The sequence below is a fragment of the Chironomus tepperi genome, unplaced genomic scaffold (assembly GCF_022539635.2).
Source record: "Chironomus tepperi strain 1889 unplaced genomic scaffold, CSIRO-AGI_Ctep_v1 contig_354, whole genome shotgun sequence".
Taxonomy (NCBI): Eukaryota; Metazoa; Arthropoda; class Insecta; order Diptera; family Chironomidae; genus Chironomus; species Chironomus tepperi.
The window spans coordinates 3,737,430-3,764,981 of record NW_027226476.1 but is presented as its reverse complement, the minus strand read 5'-3'; the positions used below and the strand labels follow the sequence as shown (position 1 = coordinate 3,764,981).

Sequence of the window (27,552 nt, the reverse complement as noted above, 5' to 3'; positions counted from 1 at the left end):
ACTATGTCATTGGCGATGTGTTCAGGAGAGAACCTAACTTATTCGATTGATAGAAATTCACTGATATGGTTTGTAGTGAACAGCTTAATTAATTTATTGCTATCGACATTGCCACAATTTTTAAATTTTTTTTAAGAAATTATTGAATTACCTTAAAATTTAGGTGTTAAAATTGTCAAAATTCAAGTTAAAACAGGAAAATTGATAAAATAAGGCAAAATTTTGAGAAAATCTCTCGATTACTTCTTCTGAAATTGAAAAAGAACTAAAAGTTTCATTCAAATGCATGGTTGAAGTTATTAATTTAACGATTTCTTAGGCTTGATACCGCTAAATACACCGCTGTTATCCAATTCATTTGTGGAGAAAAACGTTATAAAATATAGAATAAAATAAATCAAACTAAAATCATTCTTTAACAGTTTAAAACAATTCATACCAGGTATAAATTATTATCTTCAATTTTGCGCCAATCTTTTCGTAAACAAACTTTTCAAATCTTAAATTCACTAAAATTATAAATGTTCACATTAATTTTCGGATCACTAAAGATTGCTATTACTTCTCATTACATTTATACTACAATGTTATTTGATTCATCGATCTTAAAACCACTAAATAAATTAAATAAATAATTTTCGACTTTTTCACACACACAAAATCAGAAACTCAATTTAAATTTTGAAAAATCGTTAAAATTTGAATCTCAAAAATACGTTAAAAATGAAACTTAATTTTTATCTTAATCATTTATCATGTATGGATATCTGTCGATGACACACTATATTAGGATTTATATTATATTTTTAATTTTCAATTAAAAGACGTAAAGTTTGTGATTTTTACAGTTTTTATTTGAAAATATAACATTTCTGTCTGACCTAATACCAAAATTTTGACGATACTTTTCGACTCTTGATAAAAAAATAATATATAATTTGAGATAAAAATTTAAGACCTAGCAGTTGGAAAAAGAAACTTACGTTCAGATGCTTACTTAACGATATTAAGATGGAACTAAAAACGATCTAAATTAATGATAATGAACTTGATTATAAAACTAATATTTTATCAATGAATAAGTGACCGATAAAGGAATTAATAAACTATTATTATGATTATTTTTTTTTATTATTAATCTTTCTATTTTCTGCAAAATCCATTTTATTCATCTTTTCCACTTAATTTGAGCAACGATGTTTCTACAATTTATTCCAGAATATTCAAGAGCAGATTTTGCACGACTCCATTTTGAAAAATTATATAAAATAAACAAAACCAATGTGTAATTCGCCTTTTCCAATGGTATTCCATCTCTAAATGGAAAATCGATGTAAAATCTCTAATAATTTTAATTTTCAGACTTCGCAAGGCTAAAATGGATTGTATAGTTCGGCTCCCTGGTATAGATGAGGAAATGCAGAAAATTATGTCAGCAGAGAGTTAAAAATAATAATTAAGAGTCACACTGTTCTAGGCTCTGTTCTAAAGCATGTAGAGTCAAGTGAGAAATTGAATAAGAATTGGTAAAAAGGATCTGTAAAATGTAAAGATCAGACACTTTCGTAAAAATAGTGCAAATTCTGTCTAAATGAATCGTCAAAAAAATTTAAAAAATCACGATTTTTACGATAATGTCTGACCATGGATTGGAAGTAAAAAAATTTTTAATTTTTTTTTTTTTAGTTTATTTTCAGTTTAGAAATCATTTGGAATCATTTTGAAGCATATGTTGTTGAAGCATCTCAATATAAAAGAGATATTCCTTAGGTGGCGTTTTAATGTCCATTTTCAATGTTTTTCATTCAATCTGTGTACCATAAATATTTAACGAAGCTTCTGAAATATGAATTTTTTGAATTTGAATTTTTTTTTTGAGTACCTTAAAATGCCAAAAACATAATTGTACATAATATTAAGGGGAAAACATGTGTATGTAGTTTAAAACAACACCAGTTTCTAAACGATTTTAAGGTATACAACCGATGGTAAATCATTTTATTAAATATTTTACTGACAGATGTTTTCCTTCTGATTGAAATTTAAAAGCATAAGAATAAAGCATTTATAAAATATTTATTGAAAATAAGCAATAACTTCGAATCTTTATCAATTATTATTTGTTTTTTTTTTCAGTCAAAAAATCTGTGGTCTGCTCAAAAGTTGTAAGCTTACAAAAATTTCATGAAATGCATGCCCACAAACTTTTGCTGCTCTTAAATTAATTAAGTTTCAAAATGACAGAATTAAGCTTTCATGGATTATATAATTGCAAAATGAACATTCATTGATCCACGTTTCCATTAGCTTTAGTTCTGTTTTACCAAAATGAAAAATAAAAAGGAATTTTTAATTTAAATGCGCAGCATTAATCTTGTTTATCTCATTTTAATTATTTTTATCGAACCTTATTCGAGTGGAAAAACCCAAAAAGTTTCTATAGAATATTTGGACAAGTGAATTTGCCTCCGAAGCTGCACTAATACACTCCCAATGACCTTCTTGAATGATACAAGCAATAATGTTCACAAGCCTCTTAAACATTTATTGCCAAAACAAGTTGGAAATGCAATAATTTGTGTCAAAAAGCGCATTTAAAATTGGACTTGAATTTAAACTTATTTTGAGAGGCACGACTTGAATTATTAAAGTGTGTCCATTTGTGTAAACAATATTATATGAAAATGACTTACTTTGCCAGCTGCTTTCATGTCCTAAAATAAATATTTTAAGGTTTTTTAAATTCCAGATTTAAGGATAATTAAGTCAGGATTCCTCCCAATGTGCTCATTTAACTTGAAAACTTTTTAACAATAAATTCCTTTTAATATACATTCGTGTGTTGTTGATGACGTCAATCTCTATCAAAAACAGAACCTGGGTAAAACCCAGCTCATTTCAGCAGTGCCGCATTTAAAAACTTTTCATATAAAATTGAAAATATTTTATTAAATAAAATTTAAGCCTCCTTTATACAGTTTTTGTATTCTTACCACGCCCAGTGAAGTTCTGATGTCACTAACAACTGCTGTTCCTCCATACTCAAGTTACTGTCAATGTATGAAGATCTTGTTGATCAGTTTCCAATGTTCATATTTTGCACTTGATCAAACTTTACTTTGATAATGAAAACAATTGTTTCCACGAGCTCATTTTCTTAATTCACAGCACTTAAAAATAATTGAGCGATGAATAATTGCAAAAATTGGAATTAATTTGGAATTTGGAACGGACGATCTGTCAAAAAAAGGGACAATTGACCCTGATTTATATGAATTCAAATTCAACAAATTTTCAGTATTTTTGTATCAAAAATAGTTATTTTTCTAAAAATTAAACCCTTTTTTGGATGAATCGGCCAAATTTTGAAGCTATTTTTTTCCAATTTTGCAATTATTCATCGCTCAATTATTTTTAAGTGTTGTGAATTAAGAAAATGAGCTCGTGGAAACAATTGTTTTCATTATCAAAGTAAAGTTTGATCAAGTGCAAAATATGAACATTGGAAACTGATCAACAAGATCTTTATACATTGACAGTAACTTGAGTATGGAGGAACAGCAGTTGTTAGTGACATCAGAACTTCACTGGGCGTGGTAAGAATACACGAAATGTATAAAGGAGGCTTAAATTTTATTTAATAAAATATTTTCAATTTTATATGAAAAGTTTTTAAATGCGGCACTGCTGAAATGTGCTGGGTTTTACCCAGGTTCTGTTTTTTATAGAGATTGACGTCATCAACAACACACGAATGTATATTATTCAGGAATTTATTGTTAAAAAGTTTTCAAGTTAAATAGGCACATTGGGAGGAATCCTGACTTAATTATCCTTAAATCTGGAATTTAAAAAACCTTAAAATATTTATTTTAGGACATGAAAGCAGCTGGCAAAATAAGTCATTTTCATATAATATTGTTTACACAAATGGACACACTTTAATAATTCAAGTCGTGCCTCTCAAAATAAATTCAAGTTCAAGTCCAATTTAAATGCGCTTTATGACACAAATTAATGCATTTCCAACTTGTTTTGGCAATAAATGTTTAAGAGGCTTGTGAACATTATTGCTTGTATCATTCAAGAAGGTCATTGGGAGTGTATTAGTGCAGCTTCGGAGGCAAATTCACTTGTCCAAATATTCTATAGAAACTTTTTGGGTTTTTCCACTCGAATAAGGTTCGATAAAAATAATTAAAATGAGATAAACAAGATTAATGCTGCGCATTTAAATTAAAAATTCCTTTTTATTTTTCATTTTGGTAAAACAGAACTAAAGCTAATGGAAACGTGGATCAATGAATGTTCATTTTGCAATTATATAATCCATGAAGGCTTAAATCTGTCATTTTGAAATTAATTTTTTTTAGATAAAGTGATTTTATTGTAATCAAATTGCAGATAACCAGAGTTCGAACTTGAATCGGATTTTGTATCAAGTTGGCTCAATTTGTTATAAAATTCGAGTCGACTTCAAATTTTAGAGATAATAAATAATTTTAAAATGTGTACAAAGAATGAAAGCACATGTCTTTGTATTTGAGGTTTTTCTTGTTTTATGCATCAATGATTGAACTTATCTTATTATCTTTGCTTGCCTTTTTTTTCATCAGGACAAAGAGTTTGATTTGCTTGCCATTTTCCGACGTCATCCTCGATCGAGATTATTCTTCAATTTTGAATATATTGCGGTAAAAATTATTAAACGGGTTGATATTCTAGTATTTATGAGCACTTATACGATTTTTTAGCTTGCAAAAAGGCACGATGGTGGTCAAGGAACTCTACAAGAGATGCAGTTGATAAAGACAGTAAAGCGTTTGGTTTTGATAATTGGCAAATGGCAGCTAACGATAGAGTCAATTTATCTCGCAAACTGAGAAATCTCATGTATTACAGATTATTTGTACGGCCAAGTAGCAAGTAAGGAAGTCCATAATTGTGATACGATGACTATGACACTATGAACTATGACAACATGTTAACTAAAAGATTCTTTGACGTTTAATTCACTCCCAAGTATTGGCTTAAATTAGAGTAGCAGGAGGATTTTCACAAAAAATCGGGACACAACTAAGTTTGGCACTGTTAGGGCTCTTTTGGACTATGTTGAGTCCTAATATTCAAAGAACTAGTTAATTTAGGTTAGAAACTTGCAAAAAATAATTGGATTTCCGACAGAAAATATTTTCAGTTCAACAAAAATACAGCAGATGGTCGCTCTAGCTTAAATTAAATAATCTCTAGATATCAATGATCTCTAAAATCTAAAGTTAAACAACTCAATGTGTATCTATTGTCTATATGCTTAAGCAAAACCTGATCAAACATGATAAGAAATTATTGATTTAACGGGGTATTTGTGCTTCTATTGAGATTATTATTACAATCGGAATTAAAAATGTTCGAGGAAAAAAAATAAGAATTTGAGATTTTCAAGATTTTTCGGAATCGCAGTGTTCGTGATCTTAGAATGCGGATCAGAGTTAGTATGCTGGTAGACATACATCATAAAATTATACAGAATCATGGCTTTCCCTAACACCAGTAAGTGAAAATTTGATTCTGAGCGGACTGATTTATTTTTAAAAAATTACAAAAGTACTCGTTCTTACCGACTTACTTCAGCGCATTTTTGTCCCAGCGATCAGTAATTGATTAATAAGTTAATTTTGGATCTAAAAAACGAGATCCAGTAGGATCCAGGTCACTTCCAAACCTACAAAGCAAGATCCAGCAGAATACAGGTCACTTCCAGACCTTCAAAACGAGATCCAGTAGGATCCAGGTCATATCCCGATCCAAAAAACAAGATCCAGTTGGATCCAAGTCACTTCCAAACCCACAAAACAAGATTTAGTAGGATCCAGATCACTTCCAGATCTGCAAAAAAAGATCCAGTAGGATCCAGTTCACTTCCAGATCTACAAAGCAAGATCCAGTAAGATCCAGGTCACTTCCATATAATTTAACGGATTTTTATAATTCAAACCAAATAACGGTTATGACAAATTTAAATTTTGTACACTGTTAAAAATTCGAAGAACATTGAAATACACTGTAAAACAATAAAAAAACGTGTTGTTGTTGTTATGAAAATGAAAAATTGTTAATTATAGTATTTATGCTTTGATTTGAAACTTTTAAATGCCCGGCGCCGCAATAACTTTATGGAACTGATCTTTTAAAACCATTCCGAGCTCTCTACGATGTCTAGTTAAAAAGTTTTTAGCGTCAGCCGACCGAACGAACGACCGAACGAACGAACGAACGACCGAACATTGTGTCTTATTAAGCTACCTTTTTGAAAAATTTCAAAAATGCGCTAAAAATTCAAAATGGACATCAATAAAAAAAATTGTTATTCAGTTCTTGAAAATTTAGAAGTTAAGCTTTACCAAATGTTATACGATCATGGACCAAGATTTTATATGTCGATTTCAGCAAGGTTGAACATCCAATTAATAACCGAAATTATTGAGGAACCGAATTGAATCATATAAAATCAAGGATTATCTACTATAGCCATAACTGACCATAATGGCTACATTGTAAACGAATACGTCATAATGTGAGTTCCAGCTGATGAAGGGTCTTTGACATTTAATATGAATTATCACAAAATAATAAGTATCAAATGAAAATGTTTAGTAGACACTGGTATTGATGCAAGAAATTCAAGATAACTCCAATTAATCTAAATGACTACTTATTATTTATCTTATCTCGAACTTCCAAATACTATCAAATATTATTGATAAAAAAATGATTTTTTTTATTTACTTCTGTTCACAATTTAAACCGATTAGCACGTTGGAAGTGCTTCTAAAAATGAAAGAAATTTTTCTTATTTTTCTATTAATATCTGCCACGTTTGGACAGGAAATAAACTGTGAGTATGAAGACACGAGTGATTATGGTGATGAATCTAAGAAGACATTTACGTGCCGTTTGAGGATTAATAATCTCAATGGATTTGACGACTTCGAAAGAATTCCGGGCAATCATGATGACGATGTTAATGCAATTGAGAAAAGTGTTGGACAGACTTCAATAATTCCATCCATTTTGTGCAAGCAATTTGTGAATTTAGAGATATTATCGCTGGCTGAGAAAGAAATAGAAATTGTGAGTCGGCAATCGATGGAAAGTTGCAGACATCTAGGCGCACTTTATTTATCAAATAATAAAATTCGAGAAATTCATCGTGACGCCTTCGAGGGACCACGCGGGTTGCGGTTTATAGACTTGGAAGGGAATCAACTTGAGCATTTACCAGATGAATTATTTCGAACTTTACCAAAACTTGAATGGCTTTCAATCAGCAATAATCCACTACATGAATTACCTGAGAATATTTTCAAGTCATTGACATCACTTCAGTACCTTTACATCAGCAACTGTCACATTGTGGACATCAAAAATGATTGGTTCAGTTCAACTCCTCGTGTTCTGTACCTTGACATGTCTAACAATAAAATTGATGAACTTCCTGCTGCAGTTTTTGTGCCACTAACTGAATTAAGACATCTAATCATGTCCAATAATCAACTGACTGTTTTAAACTCAAATGCATTCCAGTCATCGTCACTTAAAAATCTCAAATCACTGACATTTAATGGAAATTCAATTGAGGCTGTTGATCCAGATATTTTTGATGCTGCCGAGAATCTTAAAATTGCAAGATTTTATAAAAATAATTGTGTTGATGATGCTGTTGAGGCTGATGTGACAACGAAGGGAAAAATTGTTCTTAATGATGACAAATTTTCAGTTTTTTATGACTGCATATCAAATTTTGAAGCTATAGCTAATAACAAAGGTTTAAGAGATGAATTATAGAATAATAAATTACATTTAGATAATTGAAATTTGATTTTTTAATGCATTATTTACCTAATAACTGACTGGACAAAAATATGTTATGACTAGTCATCAGTTGAATAACAACAGGCCATCTACTAGTTATGACGAACTACTGTCCACTCAGGATAGTCTTATACTATGTAGAAAACGTGCAGATTGCGTGCAAATTTGCCGATTTTCCAACTAATAAAATTTAAATTTTTTATTTCATTTTGAACATGCTTCTCATACTTATTTTTAACTGATAACAGAAATTTTAATTTTAGTGAGAAAGCTCAAGGATAAAAGCACAAATATAAGCTACTGAGCTTTTGTCATTACATTTTAATCAGCTTTTAATAAATAAGTTCTTACTACTTTTACTTCGCTGGTCGAACAAAATGAGTGTGGACTGAAGGTAAATCACTTGATGTACAATCGTAGAGAAGGAGGCAGAACAACACAAGAAATTTGCAGAAGTAGCCGTTTTACTCAGAAACAGAAACCTTCCCAACCGCTTTATCAATGTCCAACGATTCACAATGGATCATTAGGAACCTATCATCATTATAATCATCGATAACAGACAATGATATCTGTTCCTTTAAAGATAAGAAATCTTGGCTTCTGTCAAGAAAAGACCCCCAAAAAAACAGAGTTAAATATTCATCAATTTCCAATCATTATATCATCATAGTTAGCATCTTAAGCTGTCTCTATCGCTGACCGCACTTTGCCAATGCCAAATGCTGGACTGTTATTTTCACCAGCCTCTTTCCAAAAAAGAGGAATAATGAATTAAGTGAATATAGCATTTATCCTTAAGGACTTGGAGCATAGTCAGAAATTGTTTGAGAAGAGGTTGGTTTGACTTCAAAAACAAAATTTCTTGGCTACGGTTCAGGATCAATGTATCTAAGTCTCCATCCAGTCTACCAGTCTACATAAAAAACGTATGATTTCTTAATTTAAACATAATTTACTTAATTCGTTCTTGTTACTTACTTAATTATTTCCTTGGCTAGGGCGCACGGGGGCCCATTGCCGCGTTTAAAGAACGTCTGTAGACAGTTCTATCTTTCGATAACTTCTGCCAATTTGGGAAGATTTTTGTTATTTTAATAAACAGTCTTCATAGCATTTTATGAACAAAATTGTCGCATTTATGTGTTATAGACACCACCTAATTAAACAATTCATTTGAATAAATATTTTAAATTGTTCAGATATTAATTAATATCATATTAAACACATGTCACTCAAAAAAAAAAAGAAAATTAATTAATATTCAAATATTATTCTTTAGCTGCAATGTTCAATTATTAGTATTTGTTTTAAATCAGATCAGAGACAAATTTGTTTGAATTTTTATGAAATCATGTCTCATCATGCGAACCACGATGCAAACTTGATCTACAATTGCTCCACGTTCTCATCAAACTCATTCTACATCTGTTCAAATATTACTTTTGTTTCACATTTTGGGTTTTTCCGTTTATTTTATCATTGACGACAATAAAGCGAAATAGAAATATTTCTATGTTATTTTTCTGTAGCAAAAGAGCAAAGTCATTACACTTGATTAAACATTTTATTCGATCATATTTTCAATTTTGCCGTAAAGGCATTGTTTAAAAACGAGGATCAAAACACGTTAATAGTAAGTCTTAGAATTCTATCTAAAGGTAGTTTACAGATTATTATGTTGTAAAATTGATAAATTTGATCAAATATGTCAAAAGTTTATTACTAAATTTAGTCAATTATGTCTCATATGCAATTGAGCAAACTGGAATATGTGACTTTGATCCATATATGGTCGTGATACCTTCAATATTCCAATCATTAGATTTTCTAATAGCCATTGTATTTTTGTCCCTCGCTACACTTCAAGTTCCTGATCCGTTCCTAAATCTAATAGTGTCTAGGTATTGATGATGATGATTTCACATAACTTTGTTCAATACTCTTCATCAGTTGACAAGATTCTGGGATTGGGACTTCACTGGATTTTAATCGTACTCCAATGTCCGACTCCAAAATGAATTCCTGCCATGAAATTTGTGCAAATACTCTGTCCGATTGTTGTTTTTAATTCGATTATTTGATCTGTATGAAATTTTTTTTGAAATTCAAGGACACTTATGGATTCTAGCATTAAATGGTAGAATTTTAATAAATGTAATGAAAAGTTTGCTGATCTGTTAAGCCTTCCTGAATAACATAATTTGGATAATCGATTCAAAATCCGCGTCATCAAATTAGCGTAACTCTTGAAATCAGGGACAAACTCAGGACGAGGTCAAATTTATGATTGATGAATCGGTTTGTGCTATTCGGACTGTCCTACTGTTCTTTGTTCTTGTCCATCCTATGACAATTTACTTTAAAATATTTCTTTTAATTTTAATGAAATTCTTATTTGAGGTTCATTACTAATTAGTACCAAGATCGACTAAAGTTTCTCATTGAATTGATCAAACTATAAATTTCACCATCACACACAATTCTGAATTCTTTGGATAACTTAGAATTATAATCAATTTTGGAATAATTTTCATAAAATTTGTTGATCTCAGAATCCTTACTAACTTACTTTAAAAATAATTCTAATTTAAAAATAATGTCCAAAAATTCACAAATTTTTTTGCAATCTAAAAATTGATATTTCCAATTTTTGAACTCATTTTTGTAATTTCATCATCTTTTTTTTTTGTCAGTGACTATCATCTGTTTCGATCAAGACCTGGTACACAACTGAGTCAAAATTTAGTCTCTCTTTTCTCAATGAAACTATATTGATCCTTTTCATTTTCTCAATTTTGGTACAGTAAAATTATTACAAGATAAAAATTTATCATAAATGTTTTAAATAAATTATTTAAATTTATATGAAATTTAATCGATGCTATGCTGGATGAAAGAGACAGCATCAAGTCATATGGTTGACTCTCTCAATTTATGGGTATAAAAGGAGGACCTCGGAGCCTTGGAAATTCAGTTTTTGGAATTCATTTCCAGACTTCTCCTAGAAATAGTAAAGAAGTGTAAAATAAGTGAAAACCAAGTGAAAAAGAAGTGAAAAAATGAAAAAATCATTTTTAATTTTGCTGTTCCTTATTGGAACTGCAAGTGTGTTCGGGTCTAAATCCGAATCTTCATGTGAAGAAAACACTAACAAAGAGATTGTATGCTCTGATGAAGTGTTGGAAATCATTAAGAAGGAAAACCCAAATGCTCAACCTCCTCCGAAGAAGAAGATCGCCGATATGGAAACTACGCCGGCACCACCGGAGAGACCGAGACGAACCGACAGACCTGAGAGACCGGAAGGTAAGCCTGAAAATCCAGGAAAGCCAGAAGGTCCATCAGATCCTGAAGGTCCAGTCGACGGTGGTGACGACTATGAATATGGCGATGAGTATTCAGATGAGTATTAGTAAGTTTTAACAAAATAATTAATTTTTTTTTGAACATTCTTGAAAAACATGTGTTTTTTTTTCAAAATTTTTAATTAAAAAATAAAATTTACAGCAATTCATTAGAACGGGAATGAATATTTATTCAAATTAGATATATTAAACATTAAAACTATATATGAGTAATTTTGAATATTATTTTGTAATAATTTTACAAATTTTACTTCTTATTTATTGATATTTTATTGCAATTTTTTTTAAATTGCTTCATTAAAATTTAAATTATTTTTTTAAAATTTAAATAATTTTTTTTTAATTTAAATTTTTTTTAACCATTTAAATATTATTTAAATTTCAATAATTTTTAAAAATTGTTAAAAAGGAATTGAAACTAGATCAATCTTACAAAAATAATTAAATTTAATATTAAATTTTATTTAAATTTTTACACTTTTTATCAAAATTAAATCTCATAATAATTGAAAATTTATAGTTTTTAAAAATTATAAAAATATAATTTAATTTATTGATATATATGAAAATTTTAAATATTGAAAATTGAATTTTATTTTAAAAATAATTTAATGAAAAAACTAATAGTAAATTTTATTTAAATTTTTTTAATTATATAGCGATGATGAGTATTACGAGTAAGTAAAATTAATCCGATTTAATTGTCATCAATTTTCAACTTTCAAAAACATTCTTAAAATTTAAATTTAAAAAAAAGTTTTTGTTTAATTTTGAGAGTTAAAAAGCAAATGTTAATTATTTAAAATAAATATAAATTTCATTTTCATTTTATTTCTAGTGATGATGAATACGAGTACGATTACGAATATGAATATGACTACGAATACGAAGATGAGGTGAGTAATCAGCATCTAATTAAGCACATTGTTGTTTTTAAATATAGAACACAATGGAAGAGATATAGATTTAGAATTTAGAAGTAGTAACTATGTTAATCCTGTAAATAAAACTAAACTGAGTTAATAATAACTTCAACAGTCAACAACAGCCGGAGTCAAGCCAACAGGAAAGAAAGGAAAGGAAAACAAAGGCAACACTGAGCCTGATGAAGAAGAAACGATCGAAGAAGTCATAGAAGATGAGACAGAAACATCAGAAGAAGATGATGGTGAATCTGATGAAATCATTAAGAAGAAAAAGAAGGGAAGAAACCAGGTGATGATGAAGTTGAACCAGAAGAAGAAGGTGAAAGTAGCTCAGAATCAAGTTCAAGTGAAGAACCAAAACCAGCTCCACAACCAGGACCAGGACCAGGACCAAAACCAAAATGTGATGATGCAATGAAACAAAAGGCTGCAGCTGAATGCGATAAAGAAAAAGGAAAGTTTAATGCACAAACATGTGATTGCGAAAAGCCTGATAAGGAAACACAACCTGCTGATTCTGATGAAAATTCAGGATCATCTGAAACCGATGATGACAAATCCAATGAAAATCCAGATTCAGAACCAAGAACACGTCCTGAAAAACCAAGTCGAGGACATCCAAAGAAGCCAAGTCGCGGACGTCCAGAAAAGCCAAGTCGCGGACATTCAGAAAAACCAAGTCGCGGACGTCCAGAAAAACCAGGTCATGGACATCCAGAAAAACCAAGTCGCGGACGCCCAGAAAAACCAGGTCATGGACATCCAGAAAAACCAAGTCGCGGACGTCCAGAAAAACCAGGTCATGGACATCCAGAAAAACCAAGTCGCGGACATCCAGAAAAACCAAGTCATGGACATCCAGAAAAACCAAGTCACGGACGACCAGAAAAACCAAGTCATGGACGTCCAGAAAAACCAAGTCAAGGACATCCAGAAAAACCAAGTCACGGACATCCAGAAAAACCAAGTCGCGGACATCCAGAAAAACCAGGTCATGGACATCCAGAAAAACCAAGTCACGGACGCCCAGAAAAACCAGGTCATGGACATCCAAAAAAACCAAGTCACGGACGACCAGAAAAACCAAGTCATGGACGTCCAGAAAAACCAAGTCAAGGACATCCAGAAAAATCAAGTCATGGACATCCAGAAAAACCAAGTCACGGACGACCAGAAAAACCAAGTCATGGACGTCCAGAAAAACCAAGTCACGGACGACCAGAAAAACCAAGTCATGGACGTCCAGAAAAACCAAGTCAAGGACATCCAGAAAAACCAAGTCATGGACATCCAGAAAAACCAAGTCACGGACGTCCAGAAAAACCAGGTCATGGACCAAGTTCAAGTGGACCAAAGCGTAGCAAGTCTTTACCAAAACCAAACAAATCAGGACCAAGACACAGCAAGTCTGGACCAAGACCTTATCATTCAACGACATGCATTGAATCCGAAGAGAGTCATGAAGTTTTGGAATCTACTCCTGTTCCAACAACTTGTGAAGAATCTGATGAAAGTCAGGAAGCTCCTGTATGCAATGATGCTAGACTTGCTAAAATGTTTAGTGAAGCATGTCTTAAATCAGATGGTGTATTTGATGCTGCAACATGTAAATGCAATCCTAAACCAGTTCCAGTAGTACCAACAACATGTGTCGATTCCGGTGAAAGTGACGAGGAAGTTTCAGAAACTACTGCAGCTCCAACAACCTCCACGACTAGAGGAGAACCTCAAGATCCTATGGAAGGACCTAGAGAAGACCCTCCAGTACATGATCCAACCTCAACTCCAGCAACAACTTGTGGAGAATCTGGTGAAAGTGACGAGGAAGTTTCAGAAACTACTGCAGCTCCAAGAACCTCCACGACTAGAGGAGAACCTCAAGATCCTATGGAAGGACCTAGAGAAGACCCTCCAGTACATGATCCAACCTCAACTCCAGCAACAACTTGTGGAGAATCTGGTGAAAGTGACGAGGAAGTTTCAGAAACTACTGCAGCTCCAACAACCTCCACGACTAGAGGAGAACCTCAAGATCCTATGGAAGGACCTAGAGAAGACCCTCCAGTACATGATCCAACCTCAACTCCAGCAACAACTTGTGGAGAATCTGGTGAAAGTGATGAGGAAGTTTCAGAAACTACTGCAGCTCCAACAACCTCCACGACTAGAGGAGAACCTCAAGATCCTATGGAAGGACCTAGAGAAGACCCTCCAGTACATGATCCAACCTCAACTCCAGCAACAACTTGTGGAGAATCTGGTGAAAGTGATGAGGAAGTTTCAGAAACTACTGCAGCTCCAACAACCTCCACGACTAGAGGAGAACCTCAAGATCCTATGGAAGGACCTCATGGATACCCTAAATCTAGACCACATAGTAAAAAATCCTCACCTAGATCAAGCGGACCACAAAGTCGCAAATCAGGACCAAAATCAAGTAGACCAAGGCCTGAAATATGCAACAGTTCAATGAGAAGATCTGCATCCAGAAAATGTGCCATAAGAAAAGGTAAATTCAATAAAGCCAACTGCAGATGTGTCTCTGTTAAGAAACCAAGCCAATCAGGACCAAAACGTAGCAAGTCTGGACCAAAACCACACAAATCAGGACCAAAACGCAGCAAGTCTGGACCAAAACCACACAAATCAGGACCAAAACGTAGCAAGTCTGGACCAAAACCACACAAATCAGGACCAAAACGTAGCAAGTCTGGACCAAGACCAAACAAATCAGGACCAAAACGAAGCAATTCTGGACCAAAACCACACAAATCAGGACCAAAACGAAGCAAGTCTGGACCAAGACCAAACAAATCAGGACCAAAACGTAGCAAGTCTGGACCAAAACCACACAAATCAGGACCAAAACGTAGCAAGTCTGGACCAAGACCAAATAAATCAGGACCAAAACGCAGCAAGTCTGGACCAAAACCACACAAATCAGGACCAAGACGAAGCAAGTCTGGACCAAAACCACACAAATCAGGACCAAAACGAAGCAAGTCTGGACCAAGACCAAACAAATCAGGACCAAAACGTAGCAAGTCTGGACCAAAACCACACAAATCAGGACCAAAACGTAGCAAGTCTGGACCAAGACCAAATAAATCAGGACCAAAACGCAGCAAGTCTGGACCAAAACCACACAAATCAGGACCAAGACGAAGCAAGTCTGGACCAAAACCACACAAATCAGGACCAAAACGTAGCAAGTCTGGACCAAGACCAAACAAATCAGGACCAAAACGAAGCAAGTCTGGACCAAAACCACACAAATCAGGACCAAGACGAAGCAAGTCTGGACCAAAACCACACAAATCAGGACCAAAACGTAGCAAGTCTGGACCAAAACCACACAAATCAGGACCAAAACGTAGCAAGTCTGGACCAAGACCAAACAAATCAGGACCAAAACGTAGCAAGTCTGGACCAAAACCACACAAATCAGGACCAAAACGTAGCAAGTCTGGACCAAGACCAAACAAATCAGGACCAAAACGAAGCAAGTCTGGACCAAAACCACACAAATCAGGACCAAGACGAAGCAAGTCTGGACCAAAACCACACAAATCAGGACCAAAACGTAGCAAGTCTGGACCAAGACCAAACAAATCAGGACCAAAACGAAGCAAGTCTGGACCAACACCAAGCAAATCTAGACCACATAGTAAAAAATCCTCACCTAGATCAAGCGGACCACAAAGTCGCAAATCAGGACCAAAATCAAGTAGACCAAGGCCTGAAATATGCAACAGTTCAATGAGAAGATCTGCATCCAGAAAATGTGCCCTAAGAAAAGGTAAATTCAATAAAGCCAACTGCAGATGTGTCTCTGTTAAGAAACCAAGCCAATCAGGACCAAAACGTAGCAAGTCTGGACCAAGACCAAACAAATCAGGACCAAAACGTAGCAAGTCTGGACCAAAACCACACAAATCAGGACCAAGACGAAGCAAGTCTGGACCAAAACCACACAAATCAGGACCAAAACGTAGCAAGTCTGGACCAAGACCAAACAAATCAGGACCAAAACGAAGCAAGTCTGGACCAAAACCAAACAAATCAGGACCAAAACGTAGCAAGTCTGGACCAAGACCAAACAAATCAGGACCAAAACGTAGCAAGTCTGGACCAAAACCACACAAATCAGGACCAAAACGTAGCAAGTCTGGACCAAGACCAAACAAATCAGGACCAAAACGAAGCAAGTCTGGACCAAAACCAAACAAATCACGACCAAAACGTAGCAAGTCTGGACCAAGACCAAATAAATCAGGACCAAAACGCAGCAAGTCTGGACCAAAACCACACAAATCAGGACCAAGACGAAGCAAGTCTGGACCAAAACCACACAAATCAGGACCAAAACGAAGCAAGTCTGGACCAAGACCAAACAAATCAGGACCAAAACGTAGCAAGTCTGGACCAAAACCACACAAATCAGGACCAAAACGCAGCAAGCCTGGACCAAAACCACACAAATCAGGACCAAGACGAAGCAAGTCTGGACCAAAACCACACAAATCAGGACCAAAACGAAGCAAGTCTGGACCAAGACCAAACAAATCAGGACCAAAACGTAGCAAGTCTGGACCAAGACCAAACAAATCAGGACCAAAACGAAGCAAGTCTGGACCAAAACCAAACAAATCAGGACCAAAACGAAGCAAGTCTGGACCAAAACCACACAAATCAGGACCAAAACGAAGCAAGTCTGGACCAAAACCACACAAATCAGGACCAAAACGTAGCAAGTCTGGACCAAGACCAAACAAATCAGGACCAAAACGAAGCAAGTCTGGACCAAAACCAAACAAATCAGGACCAAAACGTAGCAAGTCTGGACCAAGACCAAATAAATCAGGACCAAAACGCAGCAAGTCTGGACCAAAACCACACAAATCAGGACCAAGACGAAGCAAGTCTGGACCAAAACCACACAAATCAGGACCAAAACGAAGCAAGTCTGGACCAAGACCAAACAAATCAGGACCAAAACGTAGCAAGTCTGGACCAAAACCACACAAATCAGGACCAAAACGTAGCAAGTCTGGACCAAGACCAAATAAATCAGGACCAAAACGCAGCAAGTCTGGACCAAAACCACACAAATCAGGACCAAGACGAAGCAAGTCTGGACCAAAACCACACAAATCAGGACCAAAACGTAGCAAGTCTGGACCAAGACCAAACAAATCAGGACCAAAACGAAGCAAGTCTGGACCAAAACCACACAAATCAGGACCAAGACGAAGCAAGTCTGGACCAAAACCACACAAATCAGGACCAAAACGTAGCAAGTCTGGACCAAAACCACACAAATCAGGACCAAAACGTAGCAAGTCTGGACCAAGACCAAACAAATCAGGACCAAAACGTAGCAAGTCTGGACCAAAACCACACAAATCAGGACCAAGACGAAGCAAGTCTGGACCAAAACCACACAAATCAGGACCAAAACGAAGCAAGTCTGGACCAAAACCACACAAATCAGGACCAAAACGAAGCAAGTCTGGACCAAAACCACACAAATCAGGATCAAAACGTAGCAAGTCTGGACCAAGACCAAACAAATCAGGACCAAAACGAAGCAAGTCTGGACCAACACCAAGCAAATCTAGACCACATAGTAAAAAATCCTCACCTAGATCAAGCGGACCACATAGTCGCAAATCAGGACCAAAATCAAGTAGACCAAGGCCTGAAATATGCAACAGTTCAATGAGAAGATCTGCATCCAGAAAATGTGCCCTAAGAAAAGGTAAATTCAATAAAGCCAACTGCAGATGTGTCTCTGTTAAGAAACCAAGCCAATCAGTACCAAAACGCAGCAAGTCTGGACCAAAACCAAACAAATCAGGACCAAAACGTAGCAAGTCTGGACCAAAACCACACAAATCAGGACCAAAACGAAGCAAGTCTGGACCAAAACCACACAAATCAGGATCAAAACGTAGCAAGTCTGGACCAAGACCAAACAAATCAGGACCAAAACGAAGCAAGTCTGGACCAACACCAAGCAAATCTAGACCACATAGTAAAAAATCCTCACCTAGATCAAGCGGACCACATAGTCGCAAATCAGGACCAAAATCAAGTAGACCAAGGCCTGAAATATGCAACAGTTCAATGAGAAGATCTGCATCCAGAAAATGTGCCCTAAGAAAAGGTAAATTCAATAAAGCCAACTGCAGATGTGTCTCTGTTAAGAAACCAAGCCAATCAGGACCAAAACGCAGCAAGTCTGGACCAAAACCACACAACTCAGGACCAAAACGTAGCAAGTCTGGACCAACACCAAGCAAATCTAGACCACATAGTAAAAAATCCTCACCTAGATCAAGCGGACCACATAGTCGCAAATCAGGACCAAAATCAAGTAGACCAAGGCCTGAAATATGCAACAGTTCAATGAGAAGATCTGCATCCAGAAAATGTGCCCTAAGAAAAGGTAAATTCAATAAAGCCAACTGCAGATGTGTCTCTGTTAAGAAACCAAGCCAATCAGGACCAAAACGTAGCAAGTCTGGACCAAGACCAAACAAATCAGGACCAAAGCGTAGCAAGTCTGGACCAAAACCAAACAAATCAGGACCAAAACGTAGCAAGTCTGGACCAAGACCAAACAAATCAGGACCAAAACGAAGCAAGTCTGGACCAAAACCACACAAATCAGGACCAAAACGAAGCAAGTCTGGACCAAAACCACACAAATCAGGATCAAAACGTAGCAAGTCTGGACCAAGACCAAACAAATCAGGACCAAAACGAAGCAAGTCTGGACCAACACCAAGCAAATCTAGACCACATAGTAAAAAATCCTCACCTAGATCAAGCGGACCACAAAGTCGCAAATCAGGACCAAAATCAAGTAGACCAAGGCCTGAAATATGCAACAGTTCAATGAGAAGATCTGCATCCAGAAAATGTGCCCTAAGAAAAGGTAAATTCAATAAAGCCAACTGCAGATGTGTCTCTGTTAAGAAACCAAGCCAATCAGTACCAAAACGCAGCAAGTCTGGACCAAAACCAAACAAATCAGGACCAAAACGAAGCAAGTCTGGACCAAAACCACACAAATCAGGACCAAAACGAAGCAAGTCTGGACCAAAACCACACAAATCAGGATCAAAACGTAGCAAGTCTGGACCAAGACCAAACAAATCAGGACCAAAACGAAGCAAGTCTGGACCAACACCAAGCAAATCTAGACCACATAGTAAAAAATCCTCACCTAGATCAAGCGGACCACATAGTCGCAAATCAGGACCAAAATCAAGTAGACCAAGGCCTGAAATATGCAACAGTTCAATGAGAAGATCTGCATCCAGAAAATGTGCCCTAAGAAAAGGTAAATTCAATAAAGCCAACTGCAGATGTGTCTCTGTTAAGAAACCAAGCCAATCAGGACCAAAACGTAGCAAGTCTGGACCAAGACCAAACAAATCAGGACCAAAGCGTAGCAAGTCTGGACCAAAACCACACAACTCAGGACCAAAACGTAGCAAGTCTGGACCAACACCAAGCAAATCTAGACCACATAGTAAAAAATCCTCACCTAGATCAAGCGGACCACATAGTCGCAAATCAGGACCAAAATCAAGTAGACCAAGGCCTGAAATATGCAACAGTTCAATGAGAAGATCTGCATCCAGAAAATGTGCCCTAAGAAAAGGTAAATTCAATAAAGCCAACTGCAGATGTGTCTCTGTTAAGAAACCAAGCCAATCAGGACCAAAACGCAGCAAGTCTGGACCAAAACCACACAACTCAGGACCAAAACGTAGCAAGTCTGGACCAACACCAAGCAAATCTAGACCACATAGTAAAAAATCCTCACCTAGATCAAGCGGACCACATAGTCGCAAATCAGGACCAAAATCAAGTAGACCAAGGCCTGAAATATGCAACAGTTCAATGAGAAGATCTGCATCCAGAAAATGTGCCCTAAGAAAAGGTAAATTCAATAAAGCCAACTGCAGATGTGTCTCTGTTAAGAAACCAAGCCAATCAGGACCAAAACGCAGCAAGTCTGGACCAAAACCACACAACTCAGGACCAAAACGTAGCAAGTCTGGACCAACACCAAACAAATCAGGACCAAAACGTAGCAAGTCTGGACCAAGACCAAACAAATCAGGACCAAAACGAAGCAAGTCTGGACCAACACCAAGCAAATCTAGACCACATAGTAAAAAATCCTCACCTAGATCAAGCGGACCACATAGTCGCAAATCAGGACCAAAATCAAGTAGACCAAGGCCTGAAATATGCAACAGTTCAATGAGAAGATCTGCATCCAGAAAATGTGCCCTAAGAAAAGGTAAATTCAATAAAGCCAACTGCAGATGTGTCTCTGTTAAGAAACCAAGCCAATCAGTACCAAAACGCAGCAAGTCTGGACCAAAACCAAACAAATCAGGACCAAAACGAAGCAAGTCTGGACCAAAACCACACAAATCAGGACCAAAACGAAGCAAGTCTGGACCAAAACCACACAAATCAGGATCAAAACGTAGCAAGTCTGGACCAAGACCAAACAAATCAGGACCAAAACGAAGCAAGTCTGGACCAACACCAAGCAAATCTAGACCACATAGTAAAAAATCCTCACCTAGATCAAGCGGACCACATAGTCGCAAATCAGGACCAAAATCAAGTAGACCAAGGCCTGAAATATGCAACAGTTCAATGAGAAGATCTGCATCCAGAAAATGTGCCCTAAGAAAAGGTAAATTCAATAAAGCCAACTGCAGATGTGTCTCTGTTAAGAAACCAAGCCAATCAGGACCAAAACGCAGCAAGTCTGGACCAAAACCACACAACTCAGGACCAAAACGTAGCAAGTCTGGACCAACACCAAGCAAATCTAGACCACATAGTAAAAAATCCTCACCTAGATCAAGCGGACCACATAGTCGCAAATCAGGACCAAAATCAAGTAGACCAAGGCCTGAAATATGCAACAGTTCAATGAGAAGATCTGCATCCAGAAAATGTGCCCTAAGAAAAGGTAAATTCAATAAAGCCAACTGCAGATGTGTCTCTGTTAAGAAACCAAGCCAATCAGGACCAAAACGTAGCAAGTCTGGACCAAGACCAAACAAATCAGGACCAAAGCGTAGCAAGTCTGGACCAAAACCACACAACTCAGGACCAAAACGTAGCAAGTCTGGACCAACACCAAGCAAATCTAGACCACATAGTAAAAAATCCTCACCTAGATCAAGCGGACCACATAGTCGCAAATCAGGACCAAAATCAAGTAGACCAAGGCCTGAAATATGCAACAGTTCAATGAGAAGATCTGCATCCAGAAAATGTGCCCTAAGAAAAGGTAAATTCAATAAAGCCAACTGCAGATGTGTCTCTGTTAAGAAACCAAGCCAATCAGTACCAAAACGCAGCAAGTCTGGACCAAAACCAAACAAATCAGGACCAAAACGAAGCAAGTCTGGACCAAGACCAAACAAATCAGGACCAAAACGAAGCAAGTCTGGACCAACACCAAGCAAATCTAGACCACATAGTAAAAATCCTCACCTAGATCAAGCGGACCACATAGTCGCAAATCAGGACCAAAATCAAGTAGACCAAGGCCTGAAATATGCAACAGTTCAATGAGAAGATCTGCATCCAGAAAATGTGCCCTAAGAAAAGGTAAATTCAATAAAGCCAACTGCAGATGTGTCTCTGTTAAGAAACCAAGCCAATCAGGACCAAAACGCAGCAAGTCTGGACCAAAACCACACAACTCAGGACCAAAACGTAGCAAGTCTGGACCAACACCAAGCAAATCTAGACCACATAGTAAAAAATCCTCACCTAGATCAAGCGGACCACATAGTCGCAAATCAGGACCAAAATCAAGTAGACCAAGGCCTGAAATATGCAACAGTTCAATGAGAAGATCTGCATCCAGAAAATGTGCCCTAAGAAAAGGTAAATTCAATAAAGCCAACTGCAGATGTGTCTCTGTTAAGAAACCAAGCCAATCAGGACCAAAACGTAGCAAGTCTGGACCAAGACCAAACAAATCAGGACCAAAGCGTAGCAAGTCTGGACCAAAACCACACAACTCAGGACCAAAACGTAGCAAGTCTGGACCAACACCAAGCAAATCTAGACCACATAGTAAAAAATCCTCACCTAGATCAAGCGGACCACATAGTCGCAAATCAGGACCAAAATCAAGTAGACCAAGGCCTGAAATATGCAACAGTTCAATGAGAAGATCTGCATCCAGAAAATGTGCCCTAAGAAAAGGTAAATTCAATAAAGCCAACTGCAGATGTGTCTCTGTTAAGAAACCAAGCCAATCAGTACCAAAACGCAGCAAGTCTGGACCAAAACCAAACAAATCAGGACCAAAACGAAGCAAGTCTGGACCAAGACCAAACAAATCAGGACCAAAACGAAGCAAGTCTGGACCAACACCAAGCAAATCTAGACCACATAGTAAAAATCCTCACCTAGATCAAGCGGACCACATAGTCGCAAATCAGGACCAAAATCAAGTAGACCAAGGCCTGAAATATGCAACAGTTCAATGAGAAGATCTGCATCCAGAAAATGTGCCCTAAGAAAAGGTAAATTCAATAAAGCCAACTGCAGATGTGTCTCTGTTAAGAAACCAAGCCAATCAGTACCAAAACGAAGCAAGTCTGGACCAAAACCACACAAATCAGGACCAAAACGTAGCAAGTCTGGACCAAGACCAAACAAATCAGGACCAAAACGAAGCAAGTCTGGACCAAAACCACACAAATCAGGACCAAGACGAAGCAAGTCTGGACCAAAACCACACAAATCAGGACCAAAACGTAGCAAGTCTGGACCAAGACCAAACAAATCAGGACCAAAACGAAGCAAGTCTGGACCAACACCAAGCAAATCTAGACCACATAGTAAAAAATCCTCACCTAGATCAAGCGGACCACATAGTCGCAAATCAGGACCAAAATCAAGTAGACCAAGGCCTGAAATATGCAACAGTTCAATGAGAAGATCTGCATCCAGAAAATGTGCCCTAAGAAAAGGTAAATTCAATAAAGCCAACTGCAGATGTGTCTCTGTTAAGAAACCAAGCCAATCAGGACCAAAATGCAGCAAGTCTGGACCAAGACCAAACAAATCAGGACCAAGACACAGCAAGTCTGGACCAAGACCTTATCATTCAACGACATGCATTGAATCCGAAGAGAGTCATGAAGTTTTGGAATCTACTCCTGTTCCAACAACTTGTGAAGAATCTGATGAAAGTCAGGAAGCTCCTGTATGCAATGATGCTAGACTTGCTAAAATGTTTAGTGAAGCATGTCTTAAATCAGATGGTGTATTTGATGCTGCAACATGTAAATGCAATCCTAAACCAGTTCCAGTAGTACCAACAACATGTGTCGATTCTGGTGAGAGTGATGGACAAGGTCAAGAATCAACTCCAGCACCAATGAATCCTGATGAAGAATCAGGCAGACCAGAAAAATGCGATGATCAAATCAGAAAAAGATTAAATGCTGCATGTATCAAATCAAGAGGTGTGTTTGATCCTGAAACCTGTAGATGTTATCATCAGTCAGTTCCAACTCCAGCAACAACATGTGTCGATTCCGGTGAAAGTGACGAGGAAGTTTCAGAAACTACTGCAGCTCCAAGAACCTCCACGACTAGAGGAGAACCTCAAGATCCTATGGAAGGACCTAGAGAAGACCCTCCAGTACATGATCCAACCTCAACTCCAGCAACAACTTGTGGAGAATCTGGTGAAAGTGACGAGGAAGTTTCAGAAACTACTGCAGCTCCAACAACCTCCACGACTAGAGGAGAACCTCAAGATCCTATGGAAGGACCTAGAGAAGACCCTCCAGTACATGGTCCAACCTCAACTCCAGCAACAACTTGTGGAGAATCTGGTGAAAGTGACGAGGAAGTTTCAGAAACTACTGCAGCTCCAACAACCTCCACGACTAGAGGAGAACCTCAAGATCCTATGGAAGGACCTAGAGAAGACCCTCCAGTACATGATCCAACCTCAACTCCAGCAACAACTTGCAGTGAATCCGAAGAAAGTCAAGAAGTATCAGAACCAACTCCAGTTCCAACAACATGTGTCGATTCCGGTGAAAGTGACGAGGATGTTACTACAAAGAGTATGTCATGAGATTATATTTTGTATTATACTTAATTGATTAATATGTTCCTATATATATATTTTAGAACCTTGTGACTGTACATGTGCACCTGATTGTAAACGTCGTAAGATGATCATTGATGTATTACTCAAATACTTCTACCGTGATGTCTATGACAAAGATTGTTGCAAGAAGAACTGCAATTGTGATGGTGCCAAATTCCCAGAATGTGAAGAATCCAACACCAAAAAGACTGGAATGTTTGACATTTTGGCTAAATTGTTCAAACCACAAGGTGGTGACATTGAAGCTGGAAGTGTTGAAGTTGATGGCAAGAAATTGACACCTGAAAAGAAGGAGAAGTTTGGCAAGGCACTCCAAGATGCTGTTAAAGGCTTGGAAGATGTCCTCAACTCCTAAATTACTACTAGAAACTATTTTAAATTCCTCACATATTTTAAGTCCTAAATTGTCTACTTTAGTAATCCTATCCTATAATAAGTGGTGATTAGATAATACTTTCTTATCCTTTCCATACTCTACTTTGAATTAGAATCACTTTTGTCTATCCTGCACCAAGTCTTTATTTTGTTGTTTTCCTATAAAGCAAAATTTTAGTGTAAGAAAATTTTTGTCTTTTTTCATACAAAATAAAGCGACTTTATAGCTCTTCAATTAACATTTTTATGCCTTTTTATTCATTTTTAATGTCCTAGCTTCATTTTTATAGAATAATGTCTTCTAAACAAAATAGTTTGGTAGCTGGGGGTGAGACACAAGCTTGCTATACTGCCCTTGGTTGGAATCCACAAGGGAAAAGGCGTCCAGGTGCTCCAAGAGCAACATGGCGTAGTACAGTAATGAAGGAATGCCAGTAAGATGTCAAAACTGAGAATTTGTACAAGCTTTGTGATACAGCCAGCCACAATGTCAGATGGAAGGACTTTTGTAGCAATCGAAGCTTCAAGTCGGAGCATGGTTCCAGTAAGTAAGTAAGTAAGTAAAGAATGGCTTCTTGGCTGGCTACATGAAGAGCGAAATATCAACCTAGTTCAGGATTATTGAGTTATTGGCTCATTGCTTTGTTTGCTACCTTCGTTGACCCTAAGAAGTAAAGAGCATCCATTATAATTGTAGGAGTAAACCATGCCTGTATTAGCTTTTTACTGAGTCTGACTTCATAGGACGAAACAAAGTAAATAGTTGTTGATTAGAATGACATCTTGTTAGATGATCTGCAAATGCTCCATCAAATAAGATCTTTAATTCTGAATTTTGAGATTGTGAATAATCACGGATACAACTAAAGAACGCTTGTTCGTTGATAGAGTTGCTTTACCACTAACAGGCAAAGAGACCGCTTTTAGGTACCATAGTGTAAAATGAAAGCCTGTTCTTTGCGGGAGTGGATCATCTGATTGAAACCATAAATTCCATTGAAAAAAAACCTTTAATAGTGCGGCTAATGATTGTTTAACAAGTTAGGGTGCGCCAAACTACTGCACTCAATAGACCTACAGTTTATAGTGGGATCAGAACCACCATAGAATCCACCAAAAAATCCATAAATTCCATGATTTTCATAAATTCATCCATGGATTCCACAAAATCTATGGATTCAATGAAATCCATAGTTTCTGCCAAATGATTCGGGCTCGTTCTTTGCTGTTAAGGGAAGTAATTGGTATTAGAAAGTGAATAGGGAATCAGTAATAGGAAAAGCAATAGAACCAGCTTAAAGTGACAATTATGAAAATCCACGAATCACAAATGACCTGCACTTGATATGCTCTACAAGCGAAGTAAGTACAAGAATCTCTTAACCATAGCCAGCGACATCTCGTGGGCGACACCTGCATAATCTAATTGGAATCATTTTCAAATATTAAGATTCTAAGTACGACATCTATTGAGTATATAAGAAAATAAATTATAGCACTTTTTGAAATTGCTGTTTACAGCTTGCATATGACATAATACATAAGTAGAGTGGCCAGAGGATTTCCGCAAAATATCGGACACTTCTGGTTCCTTTTGTTAAAAAATCGGGACATTATGAGCCTTTGTCAGGACACAGTAGCAAGGCTGAAAAGTACAGCAGCGTCCCGGCAAAAATACAGCAGATGGCCACCCTATACATAAGTAAGGACTTACTTACTTCCTTCGCTGGTCATACAGATCAATTGTGATCCATCACCTCACTTAGATGCCGCTCAAAATTGGTTCTATCGCTGGATTCTGTTTGCCAATTCCCAATACCAAGTGCAATACTGTCCCTATCGACAGCAGCTTCCTTCCAAGAGTTCCTTGGTCGACATCCACAAGCTCTTTAAAAATAAGCAAAAAGTGTTTACAATTTATTCAAGTTTCATTTCCAGCACAACATTAAATTCAACCTATCTACAACAGCGATGAATAAAACGACTGAAAAATAATTTTTTAAAAAACTGCTCAGCATGATGGAGAAGCAGGAAGAAGAAGAAGTGGGAAAAAAATTGTAAGAAATTGAATTTCATTTTTCATCATTTTTTCCATCTCCTCGCACTTTTGTGCTTGCGATCCAAACAAGACAACTTATTACAGTGCCAGGCAGTCGGGTGGAATTGAAATTGGGTGTGGAATGGGAAACTGGGATGGATAAGGAATGGGAAATGGTAAAAAGATGTTGACGGACTAGGTTTGAATGAAATTTGATGCTTTTTTTTGTTCATTTGGTATTGGAAGTTGGGAGTGGGAAGCCGGTGGCAGGATCAGCTTTAGGTGACATCTGAGGGAGGCCATGGTTCACTGTTGATCTGTACGGCCAGCAAAGTCAGTGAGTAAGGCTTTTTTTTGAAGGTTTTTAATACAAAATTCTGGAAAAATTGTTGGAAAATTGGAAAAATTGATGAAAAATTCTCATAAAATCATCAAAATTAATAGAAATTCTCATTAAATAAGGACAAGAACTGTAAAGAACTTAAATTCATCCATTTTTTCCAAACCGGCATCCTCTCATTAAGTATCCATGCCACGCTTCTTTTAAGATGATAAAAAAATTATTTTTTCGCGTTTTTTCATCTGTAGGGAAAATTATACAAAAAAAGGCATTAAAATCACCCTTCAGTTGAAAATTTATTTTCATCCCTCTTTTGATAAACTTTTTTTTTTCGCGTTTCTGAAAATGAAAAATTTTGTTTTTATAAAATAAGAAGACGAAAAAAAAAATTCTGAAATAAAAAACGACAATGAGGATGGCAATATGGCAATATGGAG

The 27,552-nt window shown here is 36.5% G+C and overlaps 2 protein-coding genes, 2 long non-coding RNA genes and 1 pseudogene across 5 annotated transcripts; 4 read left to right on the top strand and 1 right to left on the bottom strand.

Moving 5' to 3' along the window:
- Window positions 1-50: 50 nt before the first annotated feature.
- LOC139094355 (uncharacterized) lies at window positions 51-2,041 on the top strand. The gene is made up of 4 exons (XR_011544770.1): window positions 51-68; window positions 1,219-1,305; window positions 1,363-1,526; window positions 1,687-2,041. It is a non-coding gene; the product is annotated as an uncharacterized lncRNA (long non-coding RNA).
- A 115-nt stretch (window positions 2,042-2,156) lies between these two features.
- On the bottom strand, window positions 2,157-3,417 carry LOC139094354 (uncharacterized). 2 transcript variants are annotated; one of them, XR_011544768.1, is made up of 3 exons: window positions 3,340-3,417; window positions 2,994-3,170; window positions 2,157-2,920 (listed from the first exon to the last, which is right to left on the bottom strand). It is a non-coding gene; the product is annotated as an uncharacterized lncRNA (long non-coding RNA). The 2 variants fall into 2 exon arrangements; XR_011544769.1 differs by having other exon boundaries at window positions 2,994-3,156; window positions 3,340-3,381.
- Window positions 3,418-6,803: 3,386 nt separating this feature from the next.
- On the top strand, window positions 6,804-7,874 carry LOC139094331 (leucine-rich repeat-containing protein 15-like). Its single transcript, XM_070645362.1, has one exon. It carries the CDS (start codon window positions 6,835-6,837, stop codon window positions 7,843-7,845), a length of 1,011 nt encoding a protein of 336 aa, XP_070501463.1. The 5' UTR covers window positions 6,804-6,834; the 3' UTR covers window positions 7,846-7,874.
- Window positions 7,875-11,117: 3,243 nt separating this feature from the next.
- On the top strand, window positions 11,118-14,669 carry LOC139094448 (S-antigen protein-like; annotated as a pseudogene).
- Window positions 14,670-15,037: 368 nt separating this feature from the next.
- LOC139094447 (serine/arginine repetitive matrix protein 2-like) lies at window positions 15,038-24,904 on the top strand (the record flags this gene model as incomplete). Its single annotated transcript, XM_070645484.1, has 9 exons — window positions 15,038-15,346; window positions 15,524-15,672; window positions 15,898-16,073; window positions 17,661-18,816; window positions 19,042-20,322; window positions 20,422-21,660; window positions 21,714-22,624; window positions 22,981-24,315; window positions 24,383-24,904. Coding segments are annotated over 9 exons (6,891 nt in total), but the record flags the coding sequence as incomplete, so codon positions are not given.
- Window positions 24,905-27,552: the final 2,648 nt, after the last annotated feature.

Bases quoted from the DNA above. Each gene is read 5' to 3' on its own strand.
- LOC139094331 (XM_070645362.1), top strand. From the start codon at position 6,835: ATGAAAGAAATTTTTCTTATTTTTCTATTAATATCTGCCACGTTTGGA.